Source organism: Tachysurus fulvidraco, chromosome 11, assembly GCF_022655615.1.
Source record: "Tachysurus fulvidraco isolate hzauxx_2018 chromosome 11, HZAU_PFXX_2.0, whole genome shotgun sequence".
In the NCBI taxonomy this organism is placed as follows: Eukaryota; Metazoa; Chordata; class Actinopteri; order Siluriformes; family Bagridae; genus Tachysurus; species Tachysurus fulvidraco.
This window is the reverse complement of record NC_062528.1, coordinates 14456370-14477561: the sequence shown is the minus strand read 5'-3', so window position 1 is coordinate 14477561 and position 21192 is coordinate 14456370. Positions and strand designations below refer to the sequence as shown.

Sequence of the window (21192 nt, the reverse complement as noted above, 5' to 3'; positions counted from 1 at the left end):
CCGCGGTCCGCCTGTTAGCCTATGATCTACAGTATATCAATGATTTCCCCTTACTGATAAACTTAATTTACAATTCTGTCATATTTGTGTAAATAACCCCTCTCAACCCGCACCCGCACCCGCAAATAATAATAATAAATAAATAAATAAATAAATAAATAAATACAGTCTCACTATCATTGTGTAGTTTATAAATTCTATTCAATCTTCAAAACAGGTTTTACCTTCTATAATCTTTACTGTTAGAATTATTTATTAGTCATTGACTATCTAGAACACTGACTAAATGCAAGCATTGATATACTAAAATAATGAGTTATTTTGAGCTTAAGACAAAGAGGGATGAAGTAAAGTTCCGTTTAAACAGGTATTTTTTTTTAAACAGTTTATTGGTGGCAATATTTTCCTAAAAACACCAGTTTTTAAATGACCCTTTTTGTTTTTCTGCTCGTAGATCTCACACTAAATTAAAAATAATTCACTTAAAATCTAAATGTTTACTTTTGCATTTATTTATGTTTGGGTAATTAAATCAAATCTAACAATGACTATAATTATATTCAATTCAAGTTTATTTGTATAGTGCTTTTACAACCGACATTGTCTCAAAGCAGCTTTACAGAAAATAAACATAGAACAAAAGGTTAATATAAAGAATAATATAAAGATTAATAGAATACAAAATTCAAGATTAATATTAGATATATTTATTGGATTTAGTTCCATAATAAATCAATTGTTTTATTTGCAAACAGCATGAATAGATCTGGCTGATTCTACAGGATAACATGTTAAATACAGTGCATATGTAAGGAAATTAGCTACAGTATACGCATGATGGGAGTATAGCATACTGCAGATGGGGCAGTTAAGCATACTGGGCCATGGGATGGTCGCTCCACACAGGCAGACTGCTGAGCGTTTCCTCTGTGCCGGCCTGAATGGGCCAACCCCAGGCTTTGAAGAAAGCAGCCAGATTCATGTTCACTACCTTCGAGAATGTTACAGCGTACAAGTTCATCTTTCCAGCTTGGTCATTTGGCACATTACTGATGCTGTGATAAGCTGCAAACACTTTCTTGAATGCATCCCAGCCAAATTTTTCTTGCAGCTGCAACAGACAATAAATACACATGTGCAGAACAATAAAACAGACCGAATATGGACTCTAAAAGATTGAGTAGTTCAGTAGTAATCATTTAGCAGCAATATTGGCAATAATTTACATAAAATGTTTCTGATGAAGCTGAATATGATTTTAAAAATATATTACTAGTTAAGATGTGGCTTCATGCCTGCATATTTGTTAGCATTTTCATGTTTAATTTTGTATGTAGAAAAGGTACGTAGGTTATAATTAGATTTAGAGGCACAGATTGGGTACAGATTCATTTAAACACAGTTACTGCATAATGTGCAGTTGTTTACCTGCATGTATGTTTCCAGGGCTGTCCAGACACTCCAGTTTTCCAGTTTCCTGCCTTCCTTGGTGTAACTCTCAGCTCGTCTCTTTCTGTTTTCTGGAGTCATGTTCGGATGAGCTTTTGCCCTGTTCACCCCCAGCACCTCCTCATGCACATACACTGACCACAGATTACAGGTGCACTCAGTGGTAAGTGGAGGGAACTCCCACACCGAGCGCTGCTGATTATGGCCTAATTCATGAATAGCTCCCCAAATACCATGTGTACGAGCTGTCTCTGGGTTCACGAGTTCTGCGACAGACTCGGAGTGAATCATTACAGGGTAGCCAGCATGCATGTAACCTGTAAGAAAAGGACAAGGGATTGGGGATTGAGAAGTTTCGTTAGTCAAGCATGCTACATCTTTCTCAGTAGCTTGAGTCAATATGTTGGTGCTACTGGCAGATTCCAGTACAAACCATGAGAGATCTGAACATCAGCAACAAAACGTTCCTTGCGTGGAAACTTGGCAGGTTTTGCGGCTAAATCAGCCACACCCTTCATGATGGAATCCCAGAGAGCCGCCACCTCATCAGGACGGTCCAGTTTACGGATGAATTCAGAGTGTAAGGTGATGATTATATTCTCAAACTCCAGTTCTGCCCAAGGAGCTGGTGCGCTACGGATCTTCTGCACCCAGTCTTTTACACTGGTTTGTCCTGATGGAAATGTCACATTCACTAATGGCTTTAGTGCATAGAAGTGGCATTGCAACAGACTACTGTAAGTGACGCATGTACGAGGGAGTTAATTAATCTGGCTATCCATGCTAGGAATGTTAAGTTTAAGCTAAAAGAGTGACAGACAAGTCACCTTGTTAACCTAACCTTATCCAAAAACAAAAGCTTTTCCATTAAACTGTATTATTTACAGTAGGTCTGATTTGCAAGACATTTCTGCTCAACGGCGCTATGAAAATTGATCAGTTGTGAAGTCATGTCTGCATATGGAAAATATGACAACATTAGGCTTTTTTTTTCTTTCTTTCAGATCACCATCAGCTAGTCAGAGTGTTTGATAAGAAACGCTATTAGCAAACTCCTGTTTTAGTTTCAGTCATTGTTGGTGTTACGAAGTAAGTGACAGTGGCATTTACCAGACTTGTAGTACGGTGCTTCTATGGCTGTTTGTACAATAACCTCCGCACCATCCACTTTGCTATGGGGTGGTGCGATCAGGTATAAAAGTCCACCCCATAAATTCCAGACCTGCACCATGTCAGAGTCCAATGCAAATCGCTCGTGCACTACAGGAGCACGTTTCAGAACATCTAAATTTTCCAAGCAATCTGTCTGACATCCAGTCTGCAGCTGTAGACATATAGTGTAAACATGAGCGTTACATTATGTCTACTTTGGTGTTGTTACTACTTAAATGATCGTGAGGAATATATACATACTACATACTGAGTAGTGCAGTTACCTGCCAACCTTTGCCTTTGATTTCAGGAGGTACTGCAATGTAGGTTTTCATTCCAGGGGAAAGATACAGTCCTGTGCTTATCCATTCTTCACAACCTATAACAATTATCACAGAATATTACACAGTCTCATTTAGCTCATTTGGATTAAAATGACCATAAAGTCAGAATCTCTCGGGTACAATCACGGATGAAAAGCTAGACTCAATGACACAGAGGTCCAGACGTCACACTTCATATTACACATTATGTAGAACTCTACCTGACTACTATAAACTAACATCGGCTATGATATACATATGCATGTCGGTTTATGTGACATTTTATATCAAATTGTGTGCATTTGAGGGCAATTAGTGGTTTTTAAAATAGAATTATTTCTTGATATCTTTATAGTTCTTGAAACACGGTGAGTTAAATAAGCTTGTTAGTCACAGTAACATTAGCTCATCGTGTTAAACTCCAACCTTATTAGCTGGCTGTAAATAAATATTTAATGTTTACCGTCAAATTTAAGTTGTTATATTGTGTAACATTCGTCATTAGTTACACACTGAACATGAGTGCATTATTTGCTCTTGAACTGCAGCCAAAGTCTCAAGTAATGCACTTTAAGTATGATCAGCACAGGATGGCCAATTTAGATTATTCTCTCAGTAAATATTCTCTTTCAATCAGAAAGATTTCATTCTTTCTGGAATCAGAGCAGTTTATATAACAACGGAAGGATACTATAACAGAGATTAGCTAACGATTTGGAACATTGTGGAATTTTGATCATGGTTATGACTCTGAATGTGCTTTATTTGGACTGTATGTGGTATTTGAATAATTGTTCAATTTAATTACATGTTTTTGCCTTTAGACATTGCCGATTGCAATGTTTGGATTATAAGTGAGGTTATTAATGAGGGGTCGATTAAGCTAGTTGTAAAACATGTAATTATATAATCAATAAATACAATCTGCTAAAATAATTCATCTGTTATTATTACAGAAAAGAGAATCTCTACCAGATGTATCTGCCTTGATCCTGACTTTCGCATTGGAAACTGTAGGCAGATCGGGTATATCGGAGATGATGTACGGCAGAAGTGCATCAGGATCTCTGCACACTTTGTACACCTCACTTCCCACATGAAGCAGCAATTTATCTTTGGTATTTTTCACAGGACATGTATCGCACACCTGTGGAACTCCTGCCTCTTTCACCATATTTGTGAGCAGTGAAACCATTGATGTATAGGAAGAGCTGTCATGAGCATTCATGCGGAGATAACTTGTGCAATCATTTCTCAGTTTCTGTAGACGGTTCTCATCATGTTTGGAAAGATCCTGGCCCTCGATGACATGGCTAGCAAAGCGCTGTAGCGAGTCACGGAAATGGTATGGTGTAGCACTGGCCCCATCTCCTGTTAATTGCTGGGCTTTATACAAGCCACCGTGCAAGGTATTACCCATTAGGCACAATCCCATTTTATTGAGGATACGGTTTCCTGGGCAGTCAGTCATCACATTGAGGTGAGGGTGGCACTGGGCCCAGTACCAAGCATGACCTCCAATCATAAGACCTCCACCCTCAGCAACAAACTCCTTGATCTGGTGACGTTGGGAATCATCGTAGGAGGTACAGACAAAGACACTTAGGTCTTCCCTAAAAGTGCTGAATTGACAATTTAGCCCTGACTTGCTCAGAACACGATGGGCATCTTTAAGTTGGGGGATGATTCCGATTTCCCCTTTGCGTCCTTCATCAAGCCAGTTGATAGCGTTGATCAAAAAGGTAGACAGTGAATCACGACCAAGGTAGCTTTCATGGGTGGCCACGATTATTCTCCCCTGTCCATAGTAGGCCCCAGCAATGAATGTTCTACCACATGGGGTAAGTGCAATAGGGAAGGCTAAGGGTCCATGTGCCATCACTTCGGACGCTAAAGCCCCACCTTGAACATCAAACTCCGAAACACCTTCTAGTAGGAACTGTAGGTCATCTTTAAAATCCTTTCCAATCCTGGGAATAAGCCAATATAAACAAAGTGTGATATTTGAAACAATTGCACAATTTTTTTAAAAAAAAGAAAAATTTACATTTGCTTTACTTACGAAACTGCCAGCCAGCTGGAAGGAATTTGCATGGGAACAGGAAATTTGCCGAGCTCAGCTGGAAGTTCTGAGAAATAGATTCCTGCCACACTGCACACTTTGTTGCCTGGGAAGCAGAGTAATGTATTTTCTCCTGGATGGGATTGAGCCCAACTGCAAGCCTGACCAGCAATGAGCAAGCCTCCCCCAGATTTCAGGAAGGTCACTAACTCTTTGGCACATGAATCGACACTGTAGGCATCAGTCACATACACTGCTATCCCGACATTTTTGAAATCTCCCATCTCAGTTTTCAGAGAGGAGTAAGATAAATTCTTTGCAAGGGAAATGAGACTCTTTTGAATGCCTACAGTTGTGTTTTCAGACTCAGTTGGCATAAGCCAATTCAAGGCATTCTCCACCAGGACTGGGAAACGTATTAAATACTCCTCATGTCCCAACACTACTATTCGTCCTTGGCCATAGCGAGATGCAGCCATTAGGACCTGACCTCTTGGATTCATTGACAGAGGAAAGGCATTGCTGCCTATTAGCACAAGGTCACTTGGCTCTGCAATCCCTTGGAAATCAAGCTCTTGAATGCCTTTCATAAGGGCATAGTAGTCAAACTCACGTGCCATTGTGCTTTAATGCTGGAATGATTAATCTTTGGTACTTCTGCCCTGATATAATCTATGAAGTTGAAGAGATGTAGTACTGCTGAAAAAAAATAAAAAATAAAATTAAGAATGGTCACAATGTATTTCAGCCCTAGAGGTGTTACAATCTAGAGATTTGGATCAATGCATCCATTTAAAAAGGCAGCCTTCAAATTACTCAATGCAACAATCATAAATCAGTTATTATTTAACAAAAAAAAATATTTGTGATGTGTGAATAATACACATTCTCTACATCATCACCTTCTTTACATCACATCATTCATGAATTAACAGCAGGCCTGAGCCAGAAGGTGAATAAAGTACACATTTCAAGCCGAGGATACAAATATCAAATACTTTCACAGCAGGTTTAGTGTAACCGTAAATCAAAATCATGTTGTAGTTCTACCGCCTGACAGCCCATGATCTAAACTGAGATAAGACTGATTACATATTAAACAAAACTTGTAATACAAGATGACAAGTAGTACGGAAAATAAATGACATAAAATCCTTTATACCGAAAGGGACATTAACTCACCTAGAAAACGAGTACAGACTGCCTCTCCCTGCTCTTTCAGCTAGAACGTGTTCGCTAGAGCATTAATAAGGCTATTTAGGAAGGGCAAGGGCACTGCACCAATAGCTGATTGTTTGTTTTGCCAGAAGCTGGGTGGAGTAACGGAAACATCTCTTAACATCACTGTATTTACAGCCTTTCCTTAAAAGGTCCAGTTAGTGTTTTTTATTGATATTTCCATGAATGCTAATCTAAAATCACCAAATGGACTAGTTTGAGTATTTGGCTAAAATTGAATATGATACAAAGCCTCTTGATGCAACAATTTTTATAGTGAACATCAGAGATCCTACATCACATCATTTGATTTAAATCATGTTATACATTTGTCATTTACCCATTCATTTACTTGCCCTGTTCTATATTCAGCCAATGAATACAAGAAAGTAACCATCTGACTGATGTAGTTTTTTAATAATAATAATAATAATAATAATAATAATAATAATAATAATAAGCAGAAAAAGAATAGCAAGTATATAATTTGGATGGACTGCATTTCTTTAAGCACGTTAATCTTTGAATAAATTAAACCGTTTCAGTTAATTTGTTACTTTGCAAATGTTTGCTTTGGTAAATGTTTGTCACACAGTCTGTAATGAGTCAGACTGCTGCTGAACATACTAACGTTGAAACAAAGGTAGCTTAAAAAAAACTGGTTAACAAACCAATACATCCAGTTTGACCTTAATCCCAGAGATCTGAGCATTATAAAGTGCACACATTTTACACCACCCATCAGTATACACTTGATTCAGGTGTGTCTCTAATTACAGTATACTCACCTTGTAGAAATTAATAGCAGAGAATGTTCACAGAACTGTTTTCTTTACACTGTGAACAATCCAGAAGACGAGCAAGAGCAACACAGCAAGCTCTCAGAAAGAACCAGGAAGACACGTCTGCATGACTATGAGCATGTGAATAAAAGCCAATCATGCGGGTAGAAAGAGAGGTGGAGTCTGGAATTTTCTAAATGTGGGTGACTTTTGTTTGGTAGGGAGAGAAAAAAACATAAAAAAAAATGTCTAAAAACAAATTATTAAAAAAAAAATTAAACAAAATGAATAAATATATGTACAAGCCATACATGTAGATCTGCTTACTTAAAAACAGTATTGAGTACATTGACCATTTCCAAAGGCATTAAATTGATGTTAGTATACTTATACTTATACCTATACTATATTTAGTATAGATATTGCAGCTCAATAAACAATGCAATGCAGAAGTTCTACACAGAATACTGTAATATAGATATTACATCTACTATAGAATATTTTTTCTGTCTACACTGTAACTACACTGTAAATATTAGAAGTGTATTAATGTAATGGTTTGGACTGAAGCAACAATTTAAAACAATTTAAAAGGCAAGATTTGCAATTAATTGAGGCAACAATGAGAAAACAATTATTATATTTAATTATATCGATCATTATCAGAAAAAAAGTACAGACAGCTGTTGGTATTACCAAATATTGAATCATCAATCTCTTCTCAGAGCTCCCTTCAGGGACACGTTACCGGATCCTGAGGACCAACATAGACAGACTCAGGAGGAGCTTCTTCCTCCAGGCAATCCAGCTACTGAACAAGGAAGAAAAACTTTTGCACATGACAGTTTCTGTTTACATATCATACACTCTATAACATTCCATTTTATTTACATTACATCATTCTATAGACTACTGTTTTATTGTAAATCTTTTTTATTATTATTATGCATGTATTTCTTGTGTTTGTTGTTGACGGTGTTTTGTTGCAATGTGGGAGGAGGAAGTACAAACATGCATCACTACATTCCATCACATGTATGTAACCTGTGTGATAAATAAAAAACCTGAACCATCACTTAACAACGTAAATCATACTGTATTGTGTGGAATGCTTAGGTTTACACCCCAAGACCTAACATAGCATAAGACTATAACTTAAGACTAATGTAGACCCATGTTTTTTGCTCAAACAGGCAACATGAACATTTGGTTTTATTAATTCCTCATGGCTATCAGTGATAGAAAGTTTTCTCTTTACCTGTATCTTTCTGATTAAGCAACTTCTTATTATTATTTATTTATTTTTTGTATTTGTAGTAAAATTGTTGGTCTACTTTTCCAGTATGAATGTTAATGTTTGGAAATATTGCATTGAAAAAAATATAGTTAGAAAATACTAAAATAAAAAGACACTAAAATACATTGTATAATGTAACGTTTGTAATTATTACGAGAGATTAGCTGTTATTAATGTTAATAATGATTATTACATTTAAAACGGTGAATATAGAGTTTAAGTCCTGAGCATGTTTACATTCTCCCGATCTGGCAACCACGTTTAATCACATGACCCCTACGTCTTCGTAACTTGTTCAGCTAGCTGGCTAGCTAATGCTTTTTATTATTTTTGTTGGTTCTGTTCATTTCTGCATTAATGAACACAGTATTATGGCTAGCTGAGGATTTTATATGACATTTTCTCATCTCAGGTGATATGTCAGGTTAGTTATTACCGTTTCCTTTTTTTTTATTGTGCTTGTTTAATGAGTAATGCAGAATATACGCAGGATTGTTCCTGTTAACGGAACCTTCCTAAAGAATTGTTTTATCTGACTCGGAGTTGATTCTGTTAATATTCTCACTGTTCGGTTTGTGCTGCTTATAAAATATCAAGATATAGTTACTCGGGAACCCGTTAGATCCCAGCAGAATCATTTAGAAAGTGAAATATCGCAGTTTTTTCGGATGGTCATCGACTAGCTCATGCATCTTAGCTAGCTGTGTGCATTAAATGTACAAAGGAACCGAATTCCTTGTGTGTCAACTCACTTGGTCAATAAACCAGATTCTGATTCCGCAAGGTTTTATCAGACCAAAATAAAGTTATCTCGCCATCATACTGTATTGACTATACAAAACCTGAACTTTACTCTAAACTATTTACCTTAAAATCCGCAATAATGCCACTTTTCCTACTCTTCTAAGCCAGCGTCTGGTTTTCAGATGTCCGACAGCAGAGCGGATATTAAACAGATGACTAATTTATGTGATCAAAGGTGTGTTAAAACGGACGGTTGCCACCGAGGCCTGCGTTTTACTCAATTCACACGTGATCCAATTAATTAGCAGGCGTGTTGTCTCAAGGAGGTCACTGCAGTCCAGATCTACATCAGCATTAGGAACTATTTACACAAGCAGCATGACAGCTACAGCATACACAGTATTTTTCTCGGTCAAGTCCATCATGAGATAAATCTGCTGTGTTAGATCAGGGATGCATCAATACAGTTACATGCATTTCACAAACACAAACACACAAACACACACACACACACACACACACACACACACACACACACACACACACACACACACTCTCTCTCTCTCTCTCTCTCTCTCTCTCGCTCACACACACACACATAGTATTAAGCCATTAAGGGAATTTTGATATTTTGTTTAGCTTTTTATTACTACTAATGCTGCTAGCATTAAACTCCTCGTGATGGGTTTTATGGTTTATAGAGTTTCGTTTAAATAAAGAGCAGAAGAAAAGGTAAACATGTGCACAGAGCTGTATCAGGGAGCGGTCATTGAAAAAACGTGTCACAAAGTGTAGCCTCTGGATAAAGAAACGTATAGTGCATGCATGCACATGAATATTTTTGAGTGAATTCATGGCACACTTTGTTCTATTTTTTAACGATCAAACTTGGGTCGCACAGCTCTGTACTCAGGTCAAAACTCACACTAATATGTTTTGGTTTACTTTAAATATAAATGCTGTACAAAGCTGTTTTATTTATAGGTATGAAACACCATGCTGTTGAATTCTTGATTAGAAGGTTGTTTTTTGATAAGAAATTTTGTGTAACAGCAGCTCTGAAAGCAGTTTCGACTGCATTTCAAATAATAGGTTTTTATTCATGTTCTTGTTATATTTCTATGTTTCTTTTGTTAGATTTTTATAGATACAGCTATGAATGATACTTGGCATAAACTGAGAATATTGATCGATGAAAATTCTGTTGCTATAACAAAACAATATGCTGAATAACTTACAGTAGCAAGCAGTGTCTAGGTAAATGGCAAGCTGTGCTTTACTTTTTAATTAATTAATTTCTTATTATAATTAAATCACAAGGAAGAAGAGAGACTAGTTCGAGAATAAATGTTAACAACCGCAGTAACATAAGTGATAACAGGAACATATTTAAGGCGTTCACATCGTTAAGCATAACTAGACTCGGTAAAAAAAAAATGCATTAATAACCTGCTGCCCATTCATTTATTTTAATAAGTTAAAATAAGTAATCATTGGGAAATTGCTTGAGGAATAAATCCACCTTTGTCAGTTATTTCACATAACTTCCTTCACGTTACAGTCCTAATTTAATTCCGTATTACATTAAGATTCACTGTTTAATTAGCCACCTAATTTTGCCCACATGTTGAATCCATTAACCCCGTTATGCCAGGTGATCTGTTAGCAATAGCTGTTCTTCTTCTTCTTCTTCTTTTTTTTTTTTACATCCCTGTTCAGTTTATTCCTATTTTTGGCTGTTCTGCAGGTGAAATTCTGCACCATGTCTGTGGATGGCTCCCGGACGTCAGTGTTTACCTTCCAGTCAGCTGTGCACAGTATGCATGTCCTCCGCTGCCTGGATGAGCAGAGACAGAAAGACATCTTGTGTGATGTGACGGTGGAAGTTGAGAGCAGGAGCTTTCGAGCCCACTGCTCAGTACTGGCTTGCTGCAGCTCCTATTTTTACACCAGACTTCTAAACCACACGGGATGGAACTCGGTCATCACTCTGCCCGAGGAAGTAATCATTTGCTTTAGTAATTACACATGCAGCTTGATAAGTGGATATGATATAACTTATGATAAGCTCCCTGAACAAAAGAATTAGTCATGTCTCATTTCTTTGCTAATGTTGGTTATATAAGGAAGCAAAACACGATCGTCTCAAGATAGTTCCTGTCAGTTTTAGTCCACATTTACACTGACAGGGTGTCTGTTTTGAAGTTTCGCTCGGGTTTCCTACATATCTCACAAGTTTTATATGGTATTATGGGCCATAAATGGCTGCCTATGCATCCTACTGGACATACAGAGTGACACATTTGTGTCTTACTAGTTAAACTCAGAGTAACCAACAACAGGCAATGTGGTTTTAAGATAAATTACCTTCATCCTGGTGTTCAGTAGATACAAATCATTTTCTGTTCTTTTCTTCTTTGAAGCTTATTAAAGGAAAGTGTTTTAATAACTTAAAGGTAGGGTCTCCATTTGTTTGAAATCTAATGTTGACATTAGAAATCACCAAAACAAACACGCCCCTAAGGGGTTTGGGTCCCACCCCTGTATCGATAGCTCCGCCGACACATACATACATAATCCAGCTTTATCATAGCTGAAGGGAAGAACAATACGATTGCAGATAAACAAACAAGCAAAAATGACACACAAACATAATCATGCAAAGGACGGCATATATTAGTTCTGTGTAACAAAGCAAACGCTCGGCGACTTAAGTAAAGTTGAATTTCCGGAGTCAATAACTCCTGAGTTAAACGCTGTTACTAGCAAAACGCGCTTGTAGCTGCCTTTCTATATTACTACGATAGAAAAGAGGTGTTATTTGTGTAGTAACAGTGTTTAGCTCAGGAGTTATTGACTCGGGAAACTCAAATCTGTGAACTTCCCGCTCCAGTTCTCTCCAGCGCTGGAAAGCTGATCCTATATTACAGGTCCTACTTCTTGCCTTATCGTAAGCCTTTCTTCGCTTTCTTTCTTTGTTTTTATCCTCCATGTCAATGTTAAAACCGCTTACTGCTAATGTCACACATGCGCACTGAACACTCTCTCCACCCATATTGACAAGACCCGCCCCTTTCTGCTCATTGGCTACAAGTTTGTTTTGTTTTTGTTTAGTTTGGTGGCCCAATGCAGTTTTCTGAAGCATTTCTCAAACAAAGGAGACCCCACCTTTAAGTCTGTTGACACGATTTACATTATTGGATGTTTACTCCATTTATGTTCTTAAATTTGCAGGTCACAGTAGAGGGCTTTGTGCCTTTGCTGCAGTTTGCCTACACTGCAAAACTTCACTTCACCAAAGAAAATATCCGGGAAATTCACAGATGTGCTGAGCTATTGGGATTTCACAATCTCGACAAAGCGTGCTTCGAGTTCCTCATTCCCAAGTTCTCTGATGGCAGCGAAATGTCTCAGGAAGCCAAGAGGAAGAGCAAAAACAGCAGTGAGAGCAGAAACTACAATGAAGAGTCACCAGCTGCTAACAGAGCCTGCAACAGTACAGACGAACAATGCACTAACACCGAAGGAGATGGGGTAGCTCTGGAGTCTGGAGCACAGACAGAGCAGAATGTACCACCTAGCGATATAGTGTGTTCTAATGAAAGTCCTTCTGTCACTTCTGATAAGAATATTTTAGATTTACCTTCAGTCTCATTCCAGTCTGCTACTGACCACCAAGCAGAACTGTGTTTACAAAACTGTGGGCCACAGCTGGTGCCATCTTCATCCATACCTTCCGCTGAAGTGTGTCCCTTTCTTTCATTGCCATGTAGCAGTGAGAGTGACAATGTGCATCCTGTCACAGCTGGCTGCGATGGTGGCATTTTGAATGGACTGACAATGGATGATGTTCAAGGTGAAGTTTTAAACATGCCAAATGTTGCTGAAGGCCAAATTGAGCAGCCTGTAACAGATTTAGAGCCAACGTCGGAGTGCAGCCAGTTGTGTCCCCTGTCCTCCAAGGAAACAAGTGAAGTCTTGGACAGCATAGCGTCAGTGAGCAACTTGGAAAGCATCGGGAGCATCAACACAGAGACTTTTGACTCCCCTGAGCAAATATTCCCTAACTCAGGACACAGTGATAGCTCCACAGAGAGAAGCACAGTAGAAAGGGAGGTGGCTGAGCATCTGGCGAAAGGGTTCTGGCCAGACATGAGTTCCACTTTGACAGAGCCTCCAGAGCACATGGAGCAGGCAGCTGCTGGAAATGGCCCTGATTTCCACTGGCTCAAACACCTGGATTTAGGTGCCGCACCCGATGACTGCCCATTCCTGAGAGACCTCAACTCCAAGGAGGATCCACCTTCATTGTCGAACAGTCCATCCAGAGAAACAAGCAGAGAGAGTCCATTTGTGTCTCCTATAAACTCTGGTGACAATTCTGAATGCGAGCACGAGGACGACTCTGTGGTTAGCAGCGAGCCATCGTGTGAGGTGAGTTGGACGATTTGCGTTGTAGGTGAACGAAATCACACGTACAGCCGGATATTTAAAATAATACCTAAACACTGACCCTTTGTAGCTTAGGTTTGGGTTTAATATGTTGAGAGTGCGTTTTAAAAAAAATGTTAGAAACAACAAAACTTAGCATTTTGATATTTTCTCACTAATAGTGTTTATTTGTTGTACATTTACATAAAACCCAATCAGGAAGGATGCTGAAGGAAAATAAAATATTAGAGTGGGAGGGGAAAAAATAATAAACCAAAGCGGGGTTCAAGGAGCTACATAATATAATACAATCTCAAACAAATGAAATGTAAGAAAATTAAACAAATAAGAATATAATAAATGAAGAAAATGAAATGTTTCCCCTATGATATTACTGGCAGATATAATACAATATATTAGAGTTTCTCTCTACAGGTTTACTTTAATCAACAGTTTGTTGCTTATTTGCAATTGGTAATTGTTTGTAACTAGTACTGCTAAAGAAAATATCAAACCAACCATGATAAATATTTACACAGTTTTAGGTGTGGAGCGGTAAGGCAAGGCCTGGGAAGCAAGAAGCAAAGTCCTGGCTTTTTCCAGCTAGTGTATTCTTCTACACAGCTCCCATTAATGGTGATCAGTCAAATCTTTTTTCCTGTGTGATCGATATAATACACGCACAGACCAAGGGCAAGCAGCCAGACATGCATTCAGTTTCATAACCCAGATTACCTAGTGTCTAACACTCGTATCTACCTGTGACAAATAGAGGTTTACTAGCAGTTATCTTCTCGTTTTAGACTAGTCAGATATTATGCTGTTCAGGATGGCAAGAGTAAATGGACATGCTTACAAATTGCACTTTAATGTATATTCATAATCCTGGCATTTCTAAAAGTGAAGCTGTTGATGTTCCTATGCCCTTACTGATGCCCACTCCACAGGACTGTGAACTTTACTGCCAGACAGATACGATACCCTTCACACCCTGGACACAACCTCTTTCAGCTCCTCCCTTTCAAGGAGCTACATAGGAGCTTTCAGCTCCTCCCTTTCTTTCCCTAGGCAATCACATTGATTAACAACTCACCATAATTATATTCCCTGCTTCATATCTATAAGTACTGTATTATCAGAACCGTCAGTCATCACATCATCCGTATACGTTACACACACTACTGCTGCTGCATATTGCTCAAAAGCATAATATTGCACAATACTGTTATTAGCACTACCATGCACTTCTCACACTTCATGTACATAACTGACCAGTCGTATATTCTGTATTCATATTTAATACTCGTGCTGTCTATATTGTATCTCATCGTCTGTATTGTATTGAATAGTATTGTCTTACTTTTGAGAGTCACAAACAGCTGGAACCAAATTCCTTGTGTATGTCAACATCAACACACTTGGCCAATAAACTGATTCTGATTACTGGCACACTTCATGAGCCTCTCTCTCTCTCTCTCTCTCTCTCTCTCTCTCTCTCTCTCTCTCTCTCTCTCTCTCTCTCTCTCACTCTCACTCAGGTGGACTTGCCGTTCCCTGTTGAGCAGATCTCGAGCATGAGCAGGCGAGCTTTCCTGCAGATTCTTAAGGAGCAACGGCTCACACCCGAACAGCTGGAATTTGTGCAAGACGTCCGGCGGCGAAGCAAAAACCGCATGGCTGCACAGCGTAGCCGGAAGAGAAAGCTAGACTTCATCTCTAAGCTTGATGGAGAAATCAAGAAATTGGTACATTTTATGTGTTTGATAGAACTTCAAGTATGAGTGTATTTGCAAGAACAAAATTTAAAGCCAAACTTCTAACTGGAATATGCCTAAACATGCCTAATTCACTCCATGGTGACTACTTAGGGAGATTTGCAATTTTATTTCATTATTGAAAGTCTATTGTAGAATATCTGTTGAAATCCCACAATGCACTGCAATAGATAAGTATCCATACAAAGTTGCGTAATAGTTTGAAGGGTGCGGTGCACTCACATTGCCCTTTGCAGAAATAGGAAGTAAGTTTGCTTTCACATTTGGTCTTTTTTTTCCCTCAAACCCCAGCGCAGATTTTACACATAATCCTTTGGGAAGTGACCATGCGGTGGGTGGAATGCGACTGCTTTTATAGAGCGTTGCTGCCTGTTTATTTTTGGTCACAGTGGAACGCTTCCAAAATTGAAAAAAGTTCAACTTTTCAGAAGAGCACCGGATGACGTCAAGTGCTTTATCTCCGAACAACCAGGTTGCAAGATGGGAAACAAGCGAGAAAAACAAACATGGAGTCTTGTTAGTGAGAGAATATACGGAGAATTATGACATGTAGAATGGGAAATATTTCAGATTTCTGTGTCGCGGTAGAACTAAAAATATCAAGTTGGTTATTGTGGGGAAATTCATCATTACATTATGTGACATCCCACTTAGGCTGCATACAGTCAGGTTACACAAGCAGCTCCTCTTCTCTCTCACAAAGCTACAGCAAAGACAGTCCACGCTTTCAGTGCCAGAATAAAATGAACCTTTATTTAATCTTGATTACTACTGATGATAAATTTAATACAGGTAGCAAGCTAGGTGATTTAGCAAGGATTGGTGAAAACATTGTTGTAGTGACATTGTGTTGTAGTGGCTTTCCTCCCTCTTTTTCATTTCAGCACAAACAATGCTCCAGGCAGCACTTTTTTTCTGTCTGTGTGAAAGCAGAGTAAGGTGACAGTTTGGATATGGAGCAGGTTTAAAGGAGTCGTATACATCATTCCCACCTCTTTCAGTAAAGTCCAGAAGCCAGGTGGCAGCATTCAGTAAAATAAAACTTTTGGATAGTAGCGTGTCAGCAATAAATAAGTAAACTTCTGTAATTAACTGCACGACCTGTACCTGATGCCACAAACTTTTTTCAAAAGCAAAAGGTTGTCATACCAAATATTAACATTTAGCTTTGCTGCTTTTTCAATTGTATACTATATTTCTTCAATGTTTAAAAGTACATACACACAGTGTCCTGCCAGATGTTTGTTGACACCTGGCCATCACACCTTTTTAGGTGTTTTGTGAACATCCAGTCCCAGATTTAATCCCTCATTTGCTATTATAATTATCTCCACTCTTCTGGGAAGGCTTTTTTAGGATTTTGGAGCGTGGCTGCGGGGATTTGTGCTCATTCGGGCACAAGAGAATTAGTGATTCAGGTACTCCTGTCTGGTGAAGATGCCTGGTAGGCATTCAGCATTAAGATTTACCTCCGAAGTGTTCAGCCAAGTTCTCCCACTCCTACCTTAGTCGACCGTGTCTTCCTGAAGCTGTGTTCCTGAACAGGTGTATTATGCTGGAACATGTTTAAGGCTCTTGAAGGACAAAAATAAAAAAAATATAGATTAGAAGGACAGAAATGGGTGCAGCTGAAACGTAAATGTGTGTAAAAATGTATAATAACTCATAACTTAATTATTTGACTCAGTTTGCTATTAGTTGCTATTTACTATTAAGGTTTACTATTAGTTAGTGAAAGTAATAAATGGGATTATTGTACAAAAGCCAAATACATGATATAAGGAATGTAAAAAGACTAAATTAATTAGAATGGTGGTTCTGATGTTACATATATATCCTCCTTTATATATATATATATATATATATATATATATATATATATATATATATATATATATATATATATATATATATAATATAAATCTCCATGAATTTTAATTAGTTTCACGAAAAGCTAATCTAACCTAAAATTTCAGAGTTTTTAGAAACAAAGACAAAAGGTCTGTCAGGTAGCCCAGGGGGACCCAGTATCTATATGTGTATCTCAATATATACTGTAAATATTGTTTCCTAAACTTGACATATTTAAGATGTCACCATTTTGTTCATGATAATATAAAGATTAGATGAATATCAAACGAGCCCTAAAGGATATTTTAGTTAAGCACAGTTTAGATGACCAGTTTTTAATTAGTCTCTGAGCCACATTCCTGATCGCTTTAACATTGATCGAATGAATCCACTTACTGCCACAGTTTATAAATAAACCCTGTATCTCCTGTGAAAGACATTTAGACAGATACAGCCTAGGATGAAAATAGTGTAACTATAAAATTCTAGTTAATGAAATCCAAATAACTGTAGTTGTGCAAAATAAACTCTATTTATTTATCTGATTTAATAAAATGGAACAGTTGTTGAATTCACTTTTGTGTTCTTGTGTTAAACAGAGGCTTCAGAAGGAGAAGTTGCTGCAAGAACATAACCAGCTGAAGCAGAGTATGGAGGAGATACAGCAGTCTCTCTCAGGTCTGTGTGAGAGTGTGTGCGCTAAATCCTCTATGCTGCCAGAGCAGCTGCATATCTTAGCCAGGTATCTGTCTCCAGACTCGCCCAGCTCGGTGCTCCTCACACCTACTGCCTCCCCAAACCTGCCCTGCCTCGAGGCCTGGGGCAGTGAGCCAACTCAGCCTGAAGTGAGCAGCGAGCCAGGTCAAGCTAATGGAACAGCTAATAATAATAACAATAATAATAGTAATAATAACAATAATAATGTTCATTTGGGCACTTTTCCGAAGCCCAATGATGATCCGCAAACATAGTCATAAAAATCAGACAATACAAGGAGCCAAACACAAGCAAATACAATACAGGTTACAGGCACTCTAACATAATTAATGCTGAAATACAGACTCGTGTATCGGAAATTTCTGTATATAATTTTCACATTTTCAGTATTTAGCTTTGTATTGACTAAATTGATCATGAAGACATGCAGGCTGGAAAATCAGCTGTTTAAAGGAAATGATTTCTCTGGGTGTCAGCGTTGAGACCTAACTGCCAGTTTGTATGTAGTGAAGTTCCTAAAAAAGCAACAGTGAGCAAAAAGGATGAAATGAAATCCAAAATCACAGAAGGTCATCCGCTTGTGAGTTAAGGTCAGGATGTTAAGTTGATCAAACCAAGCACTTGGGGGGAAAAAATATCTGTATGTCATATTTAAAAAATATATATATTTTTTACATTCAGTACTTAATTTCAGTAACATATTCTCTGTTGAGGTTTGTTGCAGCCAACCACGTGAATTTATGTCAGTTAAAAAAAAATGAAGAAAGTACCTCACAAAGAAAGGAAGGAGTTTTCACAGAATCGCTTTGAATGTAAAACAAAACATAACCACTTCAAACTGACGTTCCATTTATTAATTGTGACCTAATCGTTAATGCTTATTTATTAAAAGATAATTATTATAACCATTCAGTCATGCTGGTCACTTATCCGGTCCTCTGTATACAAAGAAGTGTAGTTGAGTAACCGTTTTATGAATTCTGCTCTGTGTGGAAGAATAAGATGGCAACAGAATTTCATAGAAATTGCTTTTCTTCCTTTTGTGTGCAGTAATAGGAAAGGCTTCTGTGAAGAATTGTTTTGAAATGTCTGCATTATCTACACAGCTGTGCAGACTTTTCTGTAGTGGCTATAACACAGCAGATAAATAGTAGAGTCACTAAACCAAACGTTCCGTTGTAAGGCAGATGATAAGGAGGTACAGTAAATATCAACTCAGGCTTAAGCTGCATATGTACACTGATCACAGGCAAATAAAATCAGCAGTGTAATAACCTTATACACTGTGCCTCCACATTTGAATCAAATTAAGCACATTATTTAAACGTGTGTCATTCACAAATCTCAGACATTACTTTTAGAACCATGTGTTTAGATTGTTGCAGTGTTTTCGCCCGCATTTCGTGACGCACTGCACAATTGAATGTCATTAATTTCTAGTCATTCATTTATTGCAATTGTTCCAATATAACTTAGAAAATGAATAAAGAGCACACGGAAGCAAACTGGGCACTGTTGTTCATATTCTTATATATGGTGCTCCACAATGTTACCGACATTGGTACAAGTTTGGTTTGGTGTGTGACTTCATCCTCAGTTGTGCTATTAAGCATTAAACCTAAGAGTCTAACTCTTATTAGGGGTCTAACCAAAATAATTGCGTGTGTGTGTGTGCGTGTGCGTGTGTATGTGTGTGTGCTATTTCTCTGATTTAAATGAAGGTAGCTAGAAAGGAATAATGATCATAAAGTTGTAAACTTTACTGCCAGGCTGTATACAGTGTAGATCTTATAAGAACTTTGCATGACTTTTCAATATCATCAACATTTCAAAAAGATTAAACAAAATCCCATATAATCAAAAATCTGCCTTCAGTGGTAGAAGTATAACACTGTTTCATGTGAATTGCCTTTTTTGTGCAATAATAAACCTCTGTCATGACTATAAGAATTAACCTTAACATTATCTCCATCCTCACAAGTTTAGTTAGTCTTTATTTTCCCTTTAACTGAAACGAAAAGATCTGTAATTACTGCCAATGTATTTAATTTTCACCCATGAATTCAATACTCTAGTGGTCCAGTAGTTTTCACTCAGGAGTAAATGTTTTGGTTGTGTAATAATAATTCTGTATATTTTTTTTAGCTCTTTAATTCTTTCTTATTTTTTTCATAATGTTTATGAATAAATGTATAGAACTAAATTTGCACTGTTACTTAACTTTTCAAATGAAATTTTAGCATGGCTTAATAACCGATATTTGTATTGTATGTGCATGAGCCAAATCATATTCAGAGGTAAGGATTCTTAATTATCTAAGAGTCTGCATTACAATTTGGAAATCTTAGTGTTATCAGCACATCCACCTTATGCACTTTGTTATACTGTACAGTAATTACATTCCTTTTAATTATGCTTGAATTTCGATTTTCATAATGTAATGCATCCATTCAAATGTAGCACAATAGTCTCAGCACTAAAAGCATAACATGGTTACTAAATATAGTGTTCACTTGTGCAGATATACTCATTAACAGAGGGATTTGTTACAGGCTCTAAAATAACTGCCATGTATGATTATATGCTTTATGCTTATGAGCGAGCAGTGTGTAAATGGCTTGTACTCAATAAAATTGAACCTGTAAAACACTTTGTTTTCATTATTTTCTTCTGCCAGGTCACTGGGTTGCACGGTTACAGTGAATGTAAAAGCTGGAGAGGGTAAAAGCCTCTGGGTGAAACGCCAGTCGATCACAGAGCAGCAAACACACTTAGGGTCAAGTTAAAGTTGCAAATCCAGGGAGTGGCATGTGGGTTGTTTGGGAAATGGCAGGACACAGGCAGCACACAGACTATAACCTGAACCCAAAAATGACACAGCAAGATTATTTGTAACATTTGTTTACATCATGGTGTCATTTCCACAGTCAGGAAGTGGCAGAATATGTGTGATGTCACACTATATTTAAACATATGTGTGTACATGTATGTATTTCTCTCACAACACACAAATAGTTTAATAATAGTTATATTTTATATATAAATTAATATATAATTTATATACTGTAATTATCATTATATATATATATATATATATATATATATATATATATATATATATATATATATATATATATATATATATAATGTATTTGGGGTTTTGAATGATAAAAGTAAGCTTTTTTTTTTAGTTTTAACAAACTAATAGAATAATATGTTAAAAAGCTTTAAGTTATTATCAGCAGCTAGTTTTGTATTTACACTCAGACCCAGATGTTTTACTTCATTTATATATTAATATTTTAGAAAGCTTGCCAGAAGGGCCGAGACTAGAGACATGCACTGTGACTGTGATCCTTCATAGCCTTAAGAAAAAAAGTCATATGAGCAG

At 37.4% G+C, this 21192-nt stretch overlaps 2 protein-coding genes across 14 annotated transcripts; one reads left to right on the top strand and one right to left on the bottom strand.

Moving 5' to 3' along the window:
• Positions 1-684: 684 nt before the first annotated feature.
• LOC113643136 (TRPM8 channel-associated factor homolog) lies at positions 685-9314 on the bottom strand. Of its 13 annotated transcripts, none has more exons than XM_027147226.2 (11): positions 9151-9314; positions 7683-7797; positions 6993-7193; positions 6169-6296; positions 4987-5685; positions 3897-4894; positions 2886-2980; positions 2560-2773; positions 1883-2122; positions 1429-1766; positions 685-1111 (listed from the first exon to the last, which is right to left on the bottom strand). In XM_027147226.2, the coding sequence occupies exons 5-11, from the start codon at positions 5604-5606 to the stop codon at positions 869-871; spliced, it is 2748 nt and encodes a 915-aa protein (XP_027003027.1). In that variant the 5' UTR covers positions 5607-5685; positions 6169-6296; positions 6993-7193; positions 7683-7797; positions 9151-9314; the 3' UTR covers positions 685-868. The 13 variants fall into 13 exon arrangements, with proteins under 13 accessions (XP_027003027.1, XP_027003034.1, XP_027003075.1 ...); XM_027147233.2 differs by having other exon boundaries at positions 4987-5682; XM_027147274.2 differs by having other exon boundaries at positions 7683-7794.
• On the top strand, positions 8480-20450 carry LOC113643187 (transcription regulator protein BACH1-like). Its single transcript, XM_027147290.2, has 5 exons — positions 8480-8707; positions 10775-11029; positions 12262-13461; positions 14997-15203; positions 17684-20450. Exons 2-5 carry the CDS (start codon positions 10790-10792, stop codon positions 18053-18055), a joined length of 2019 nt encoding a protein of 672 aa, XP_027003091.2. The 5' UTR covers positions 8480-8707; positions 10775-10789; the 3' UTR covers positions 18056-20450.
• Positions 20451-21192: the final 742 nt, after the last annotated feature.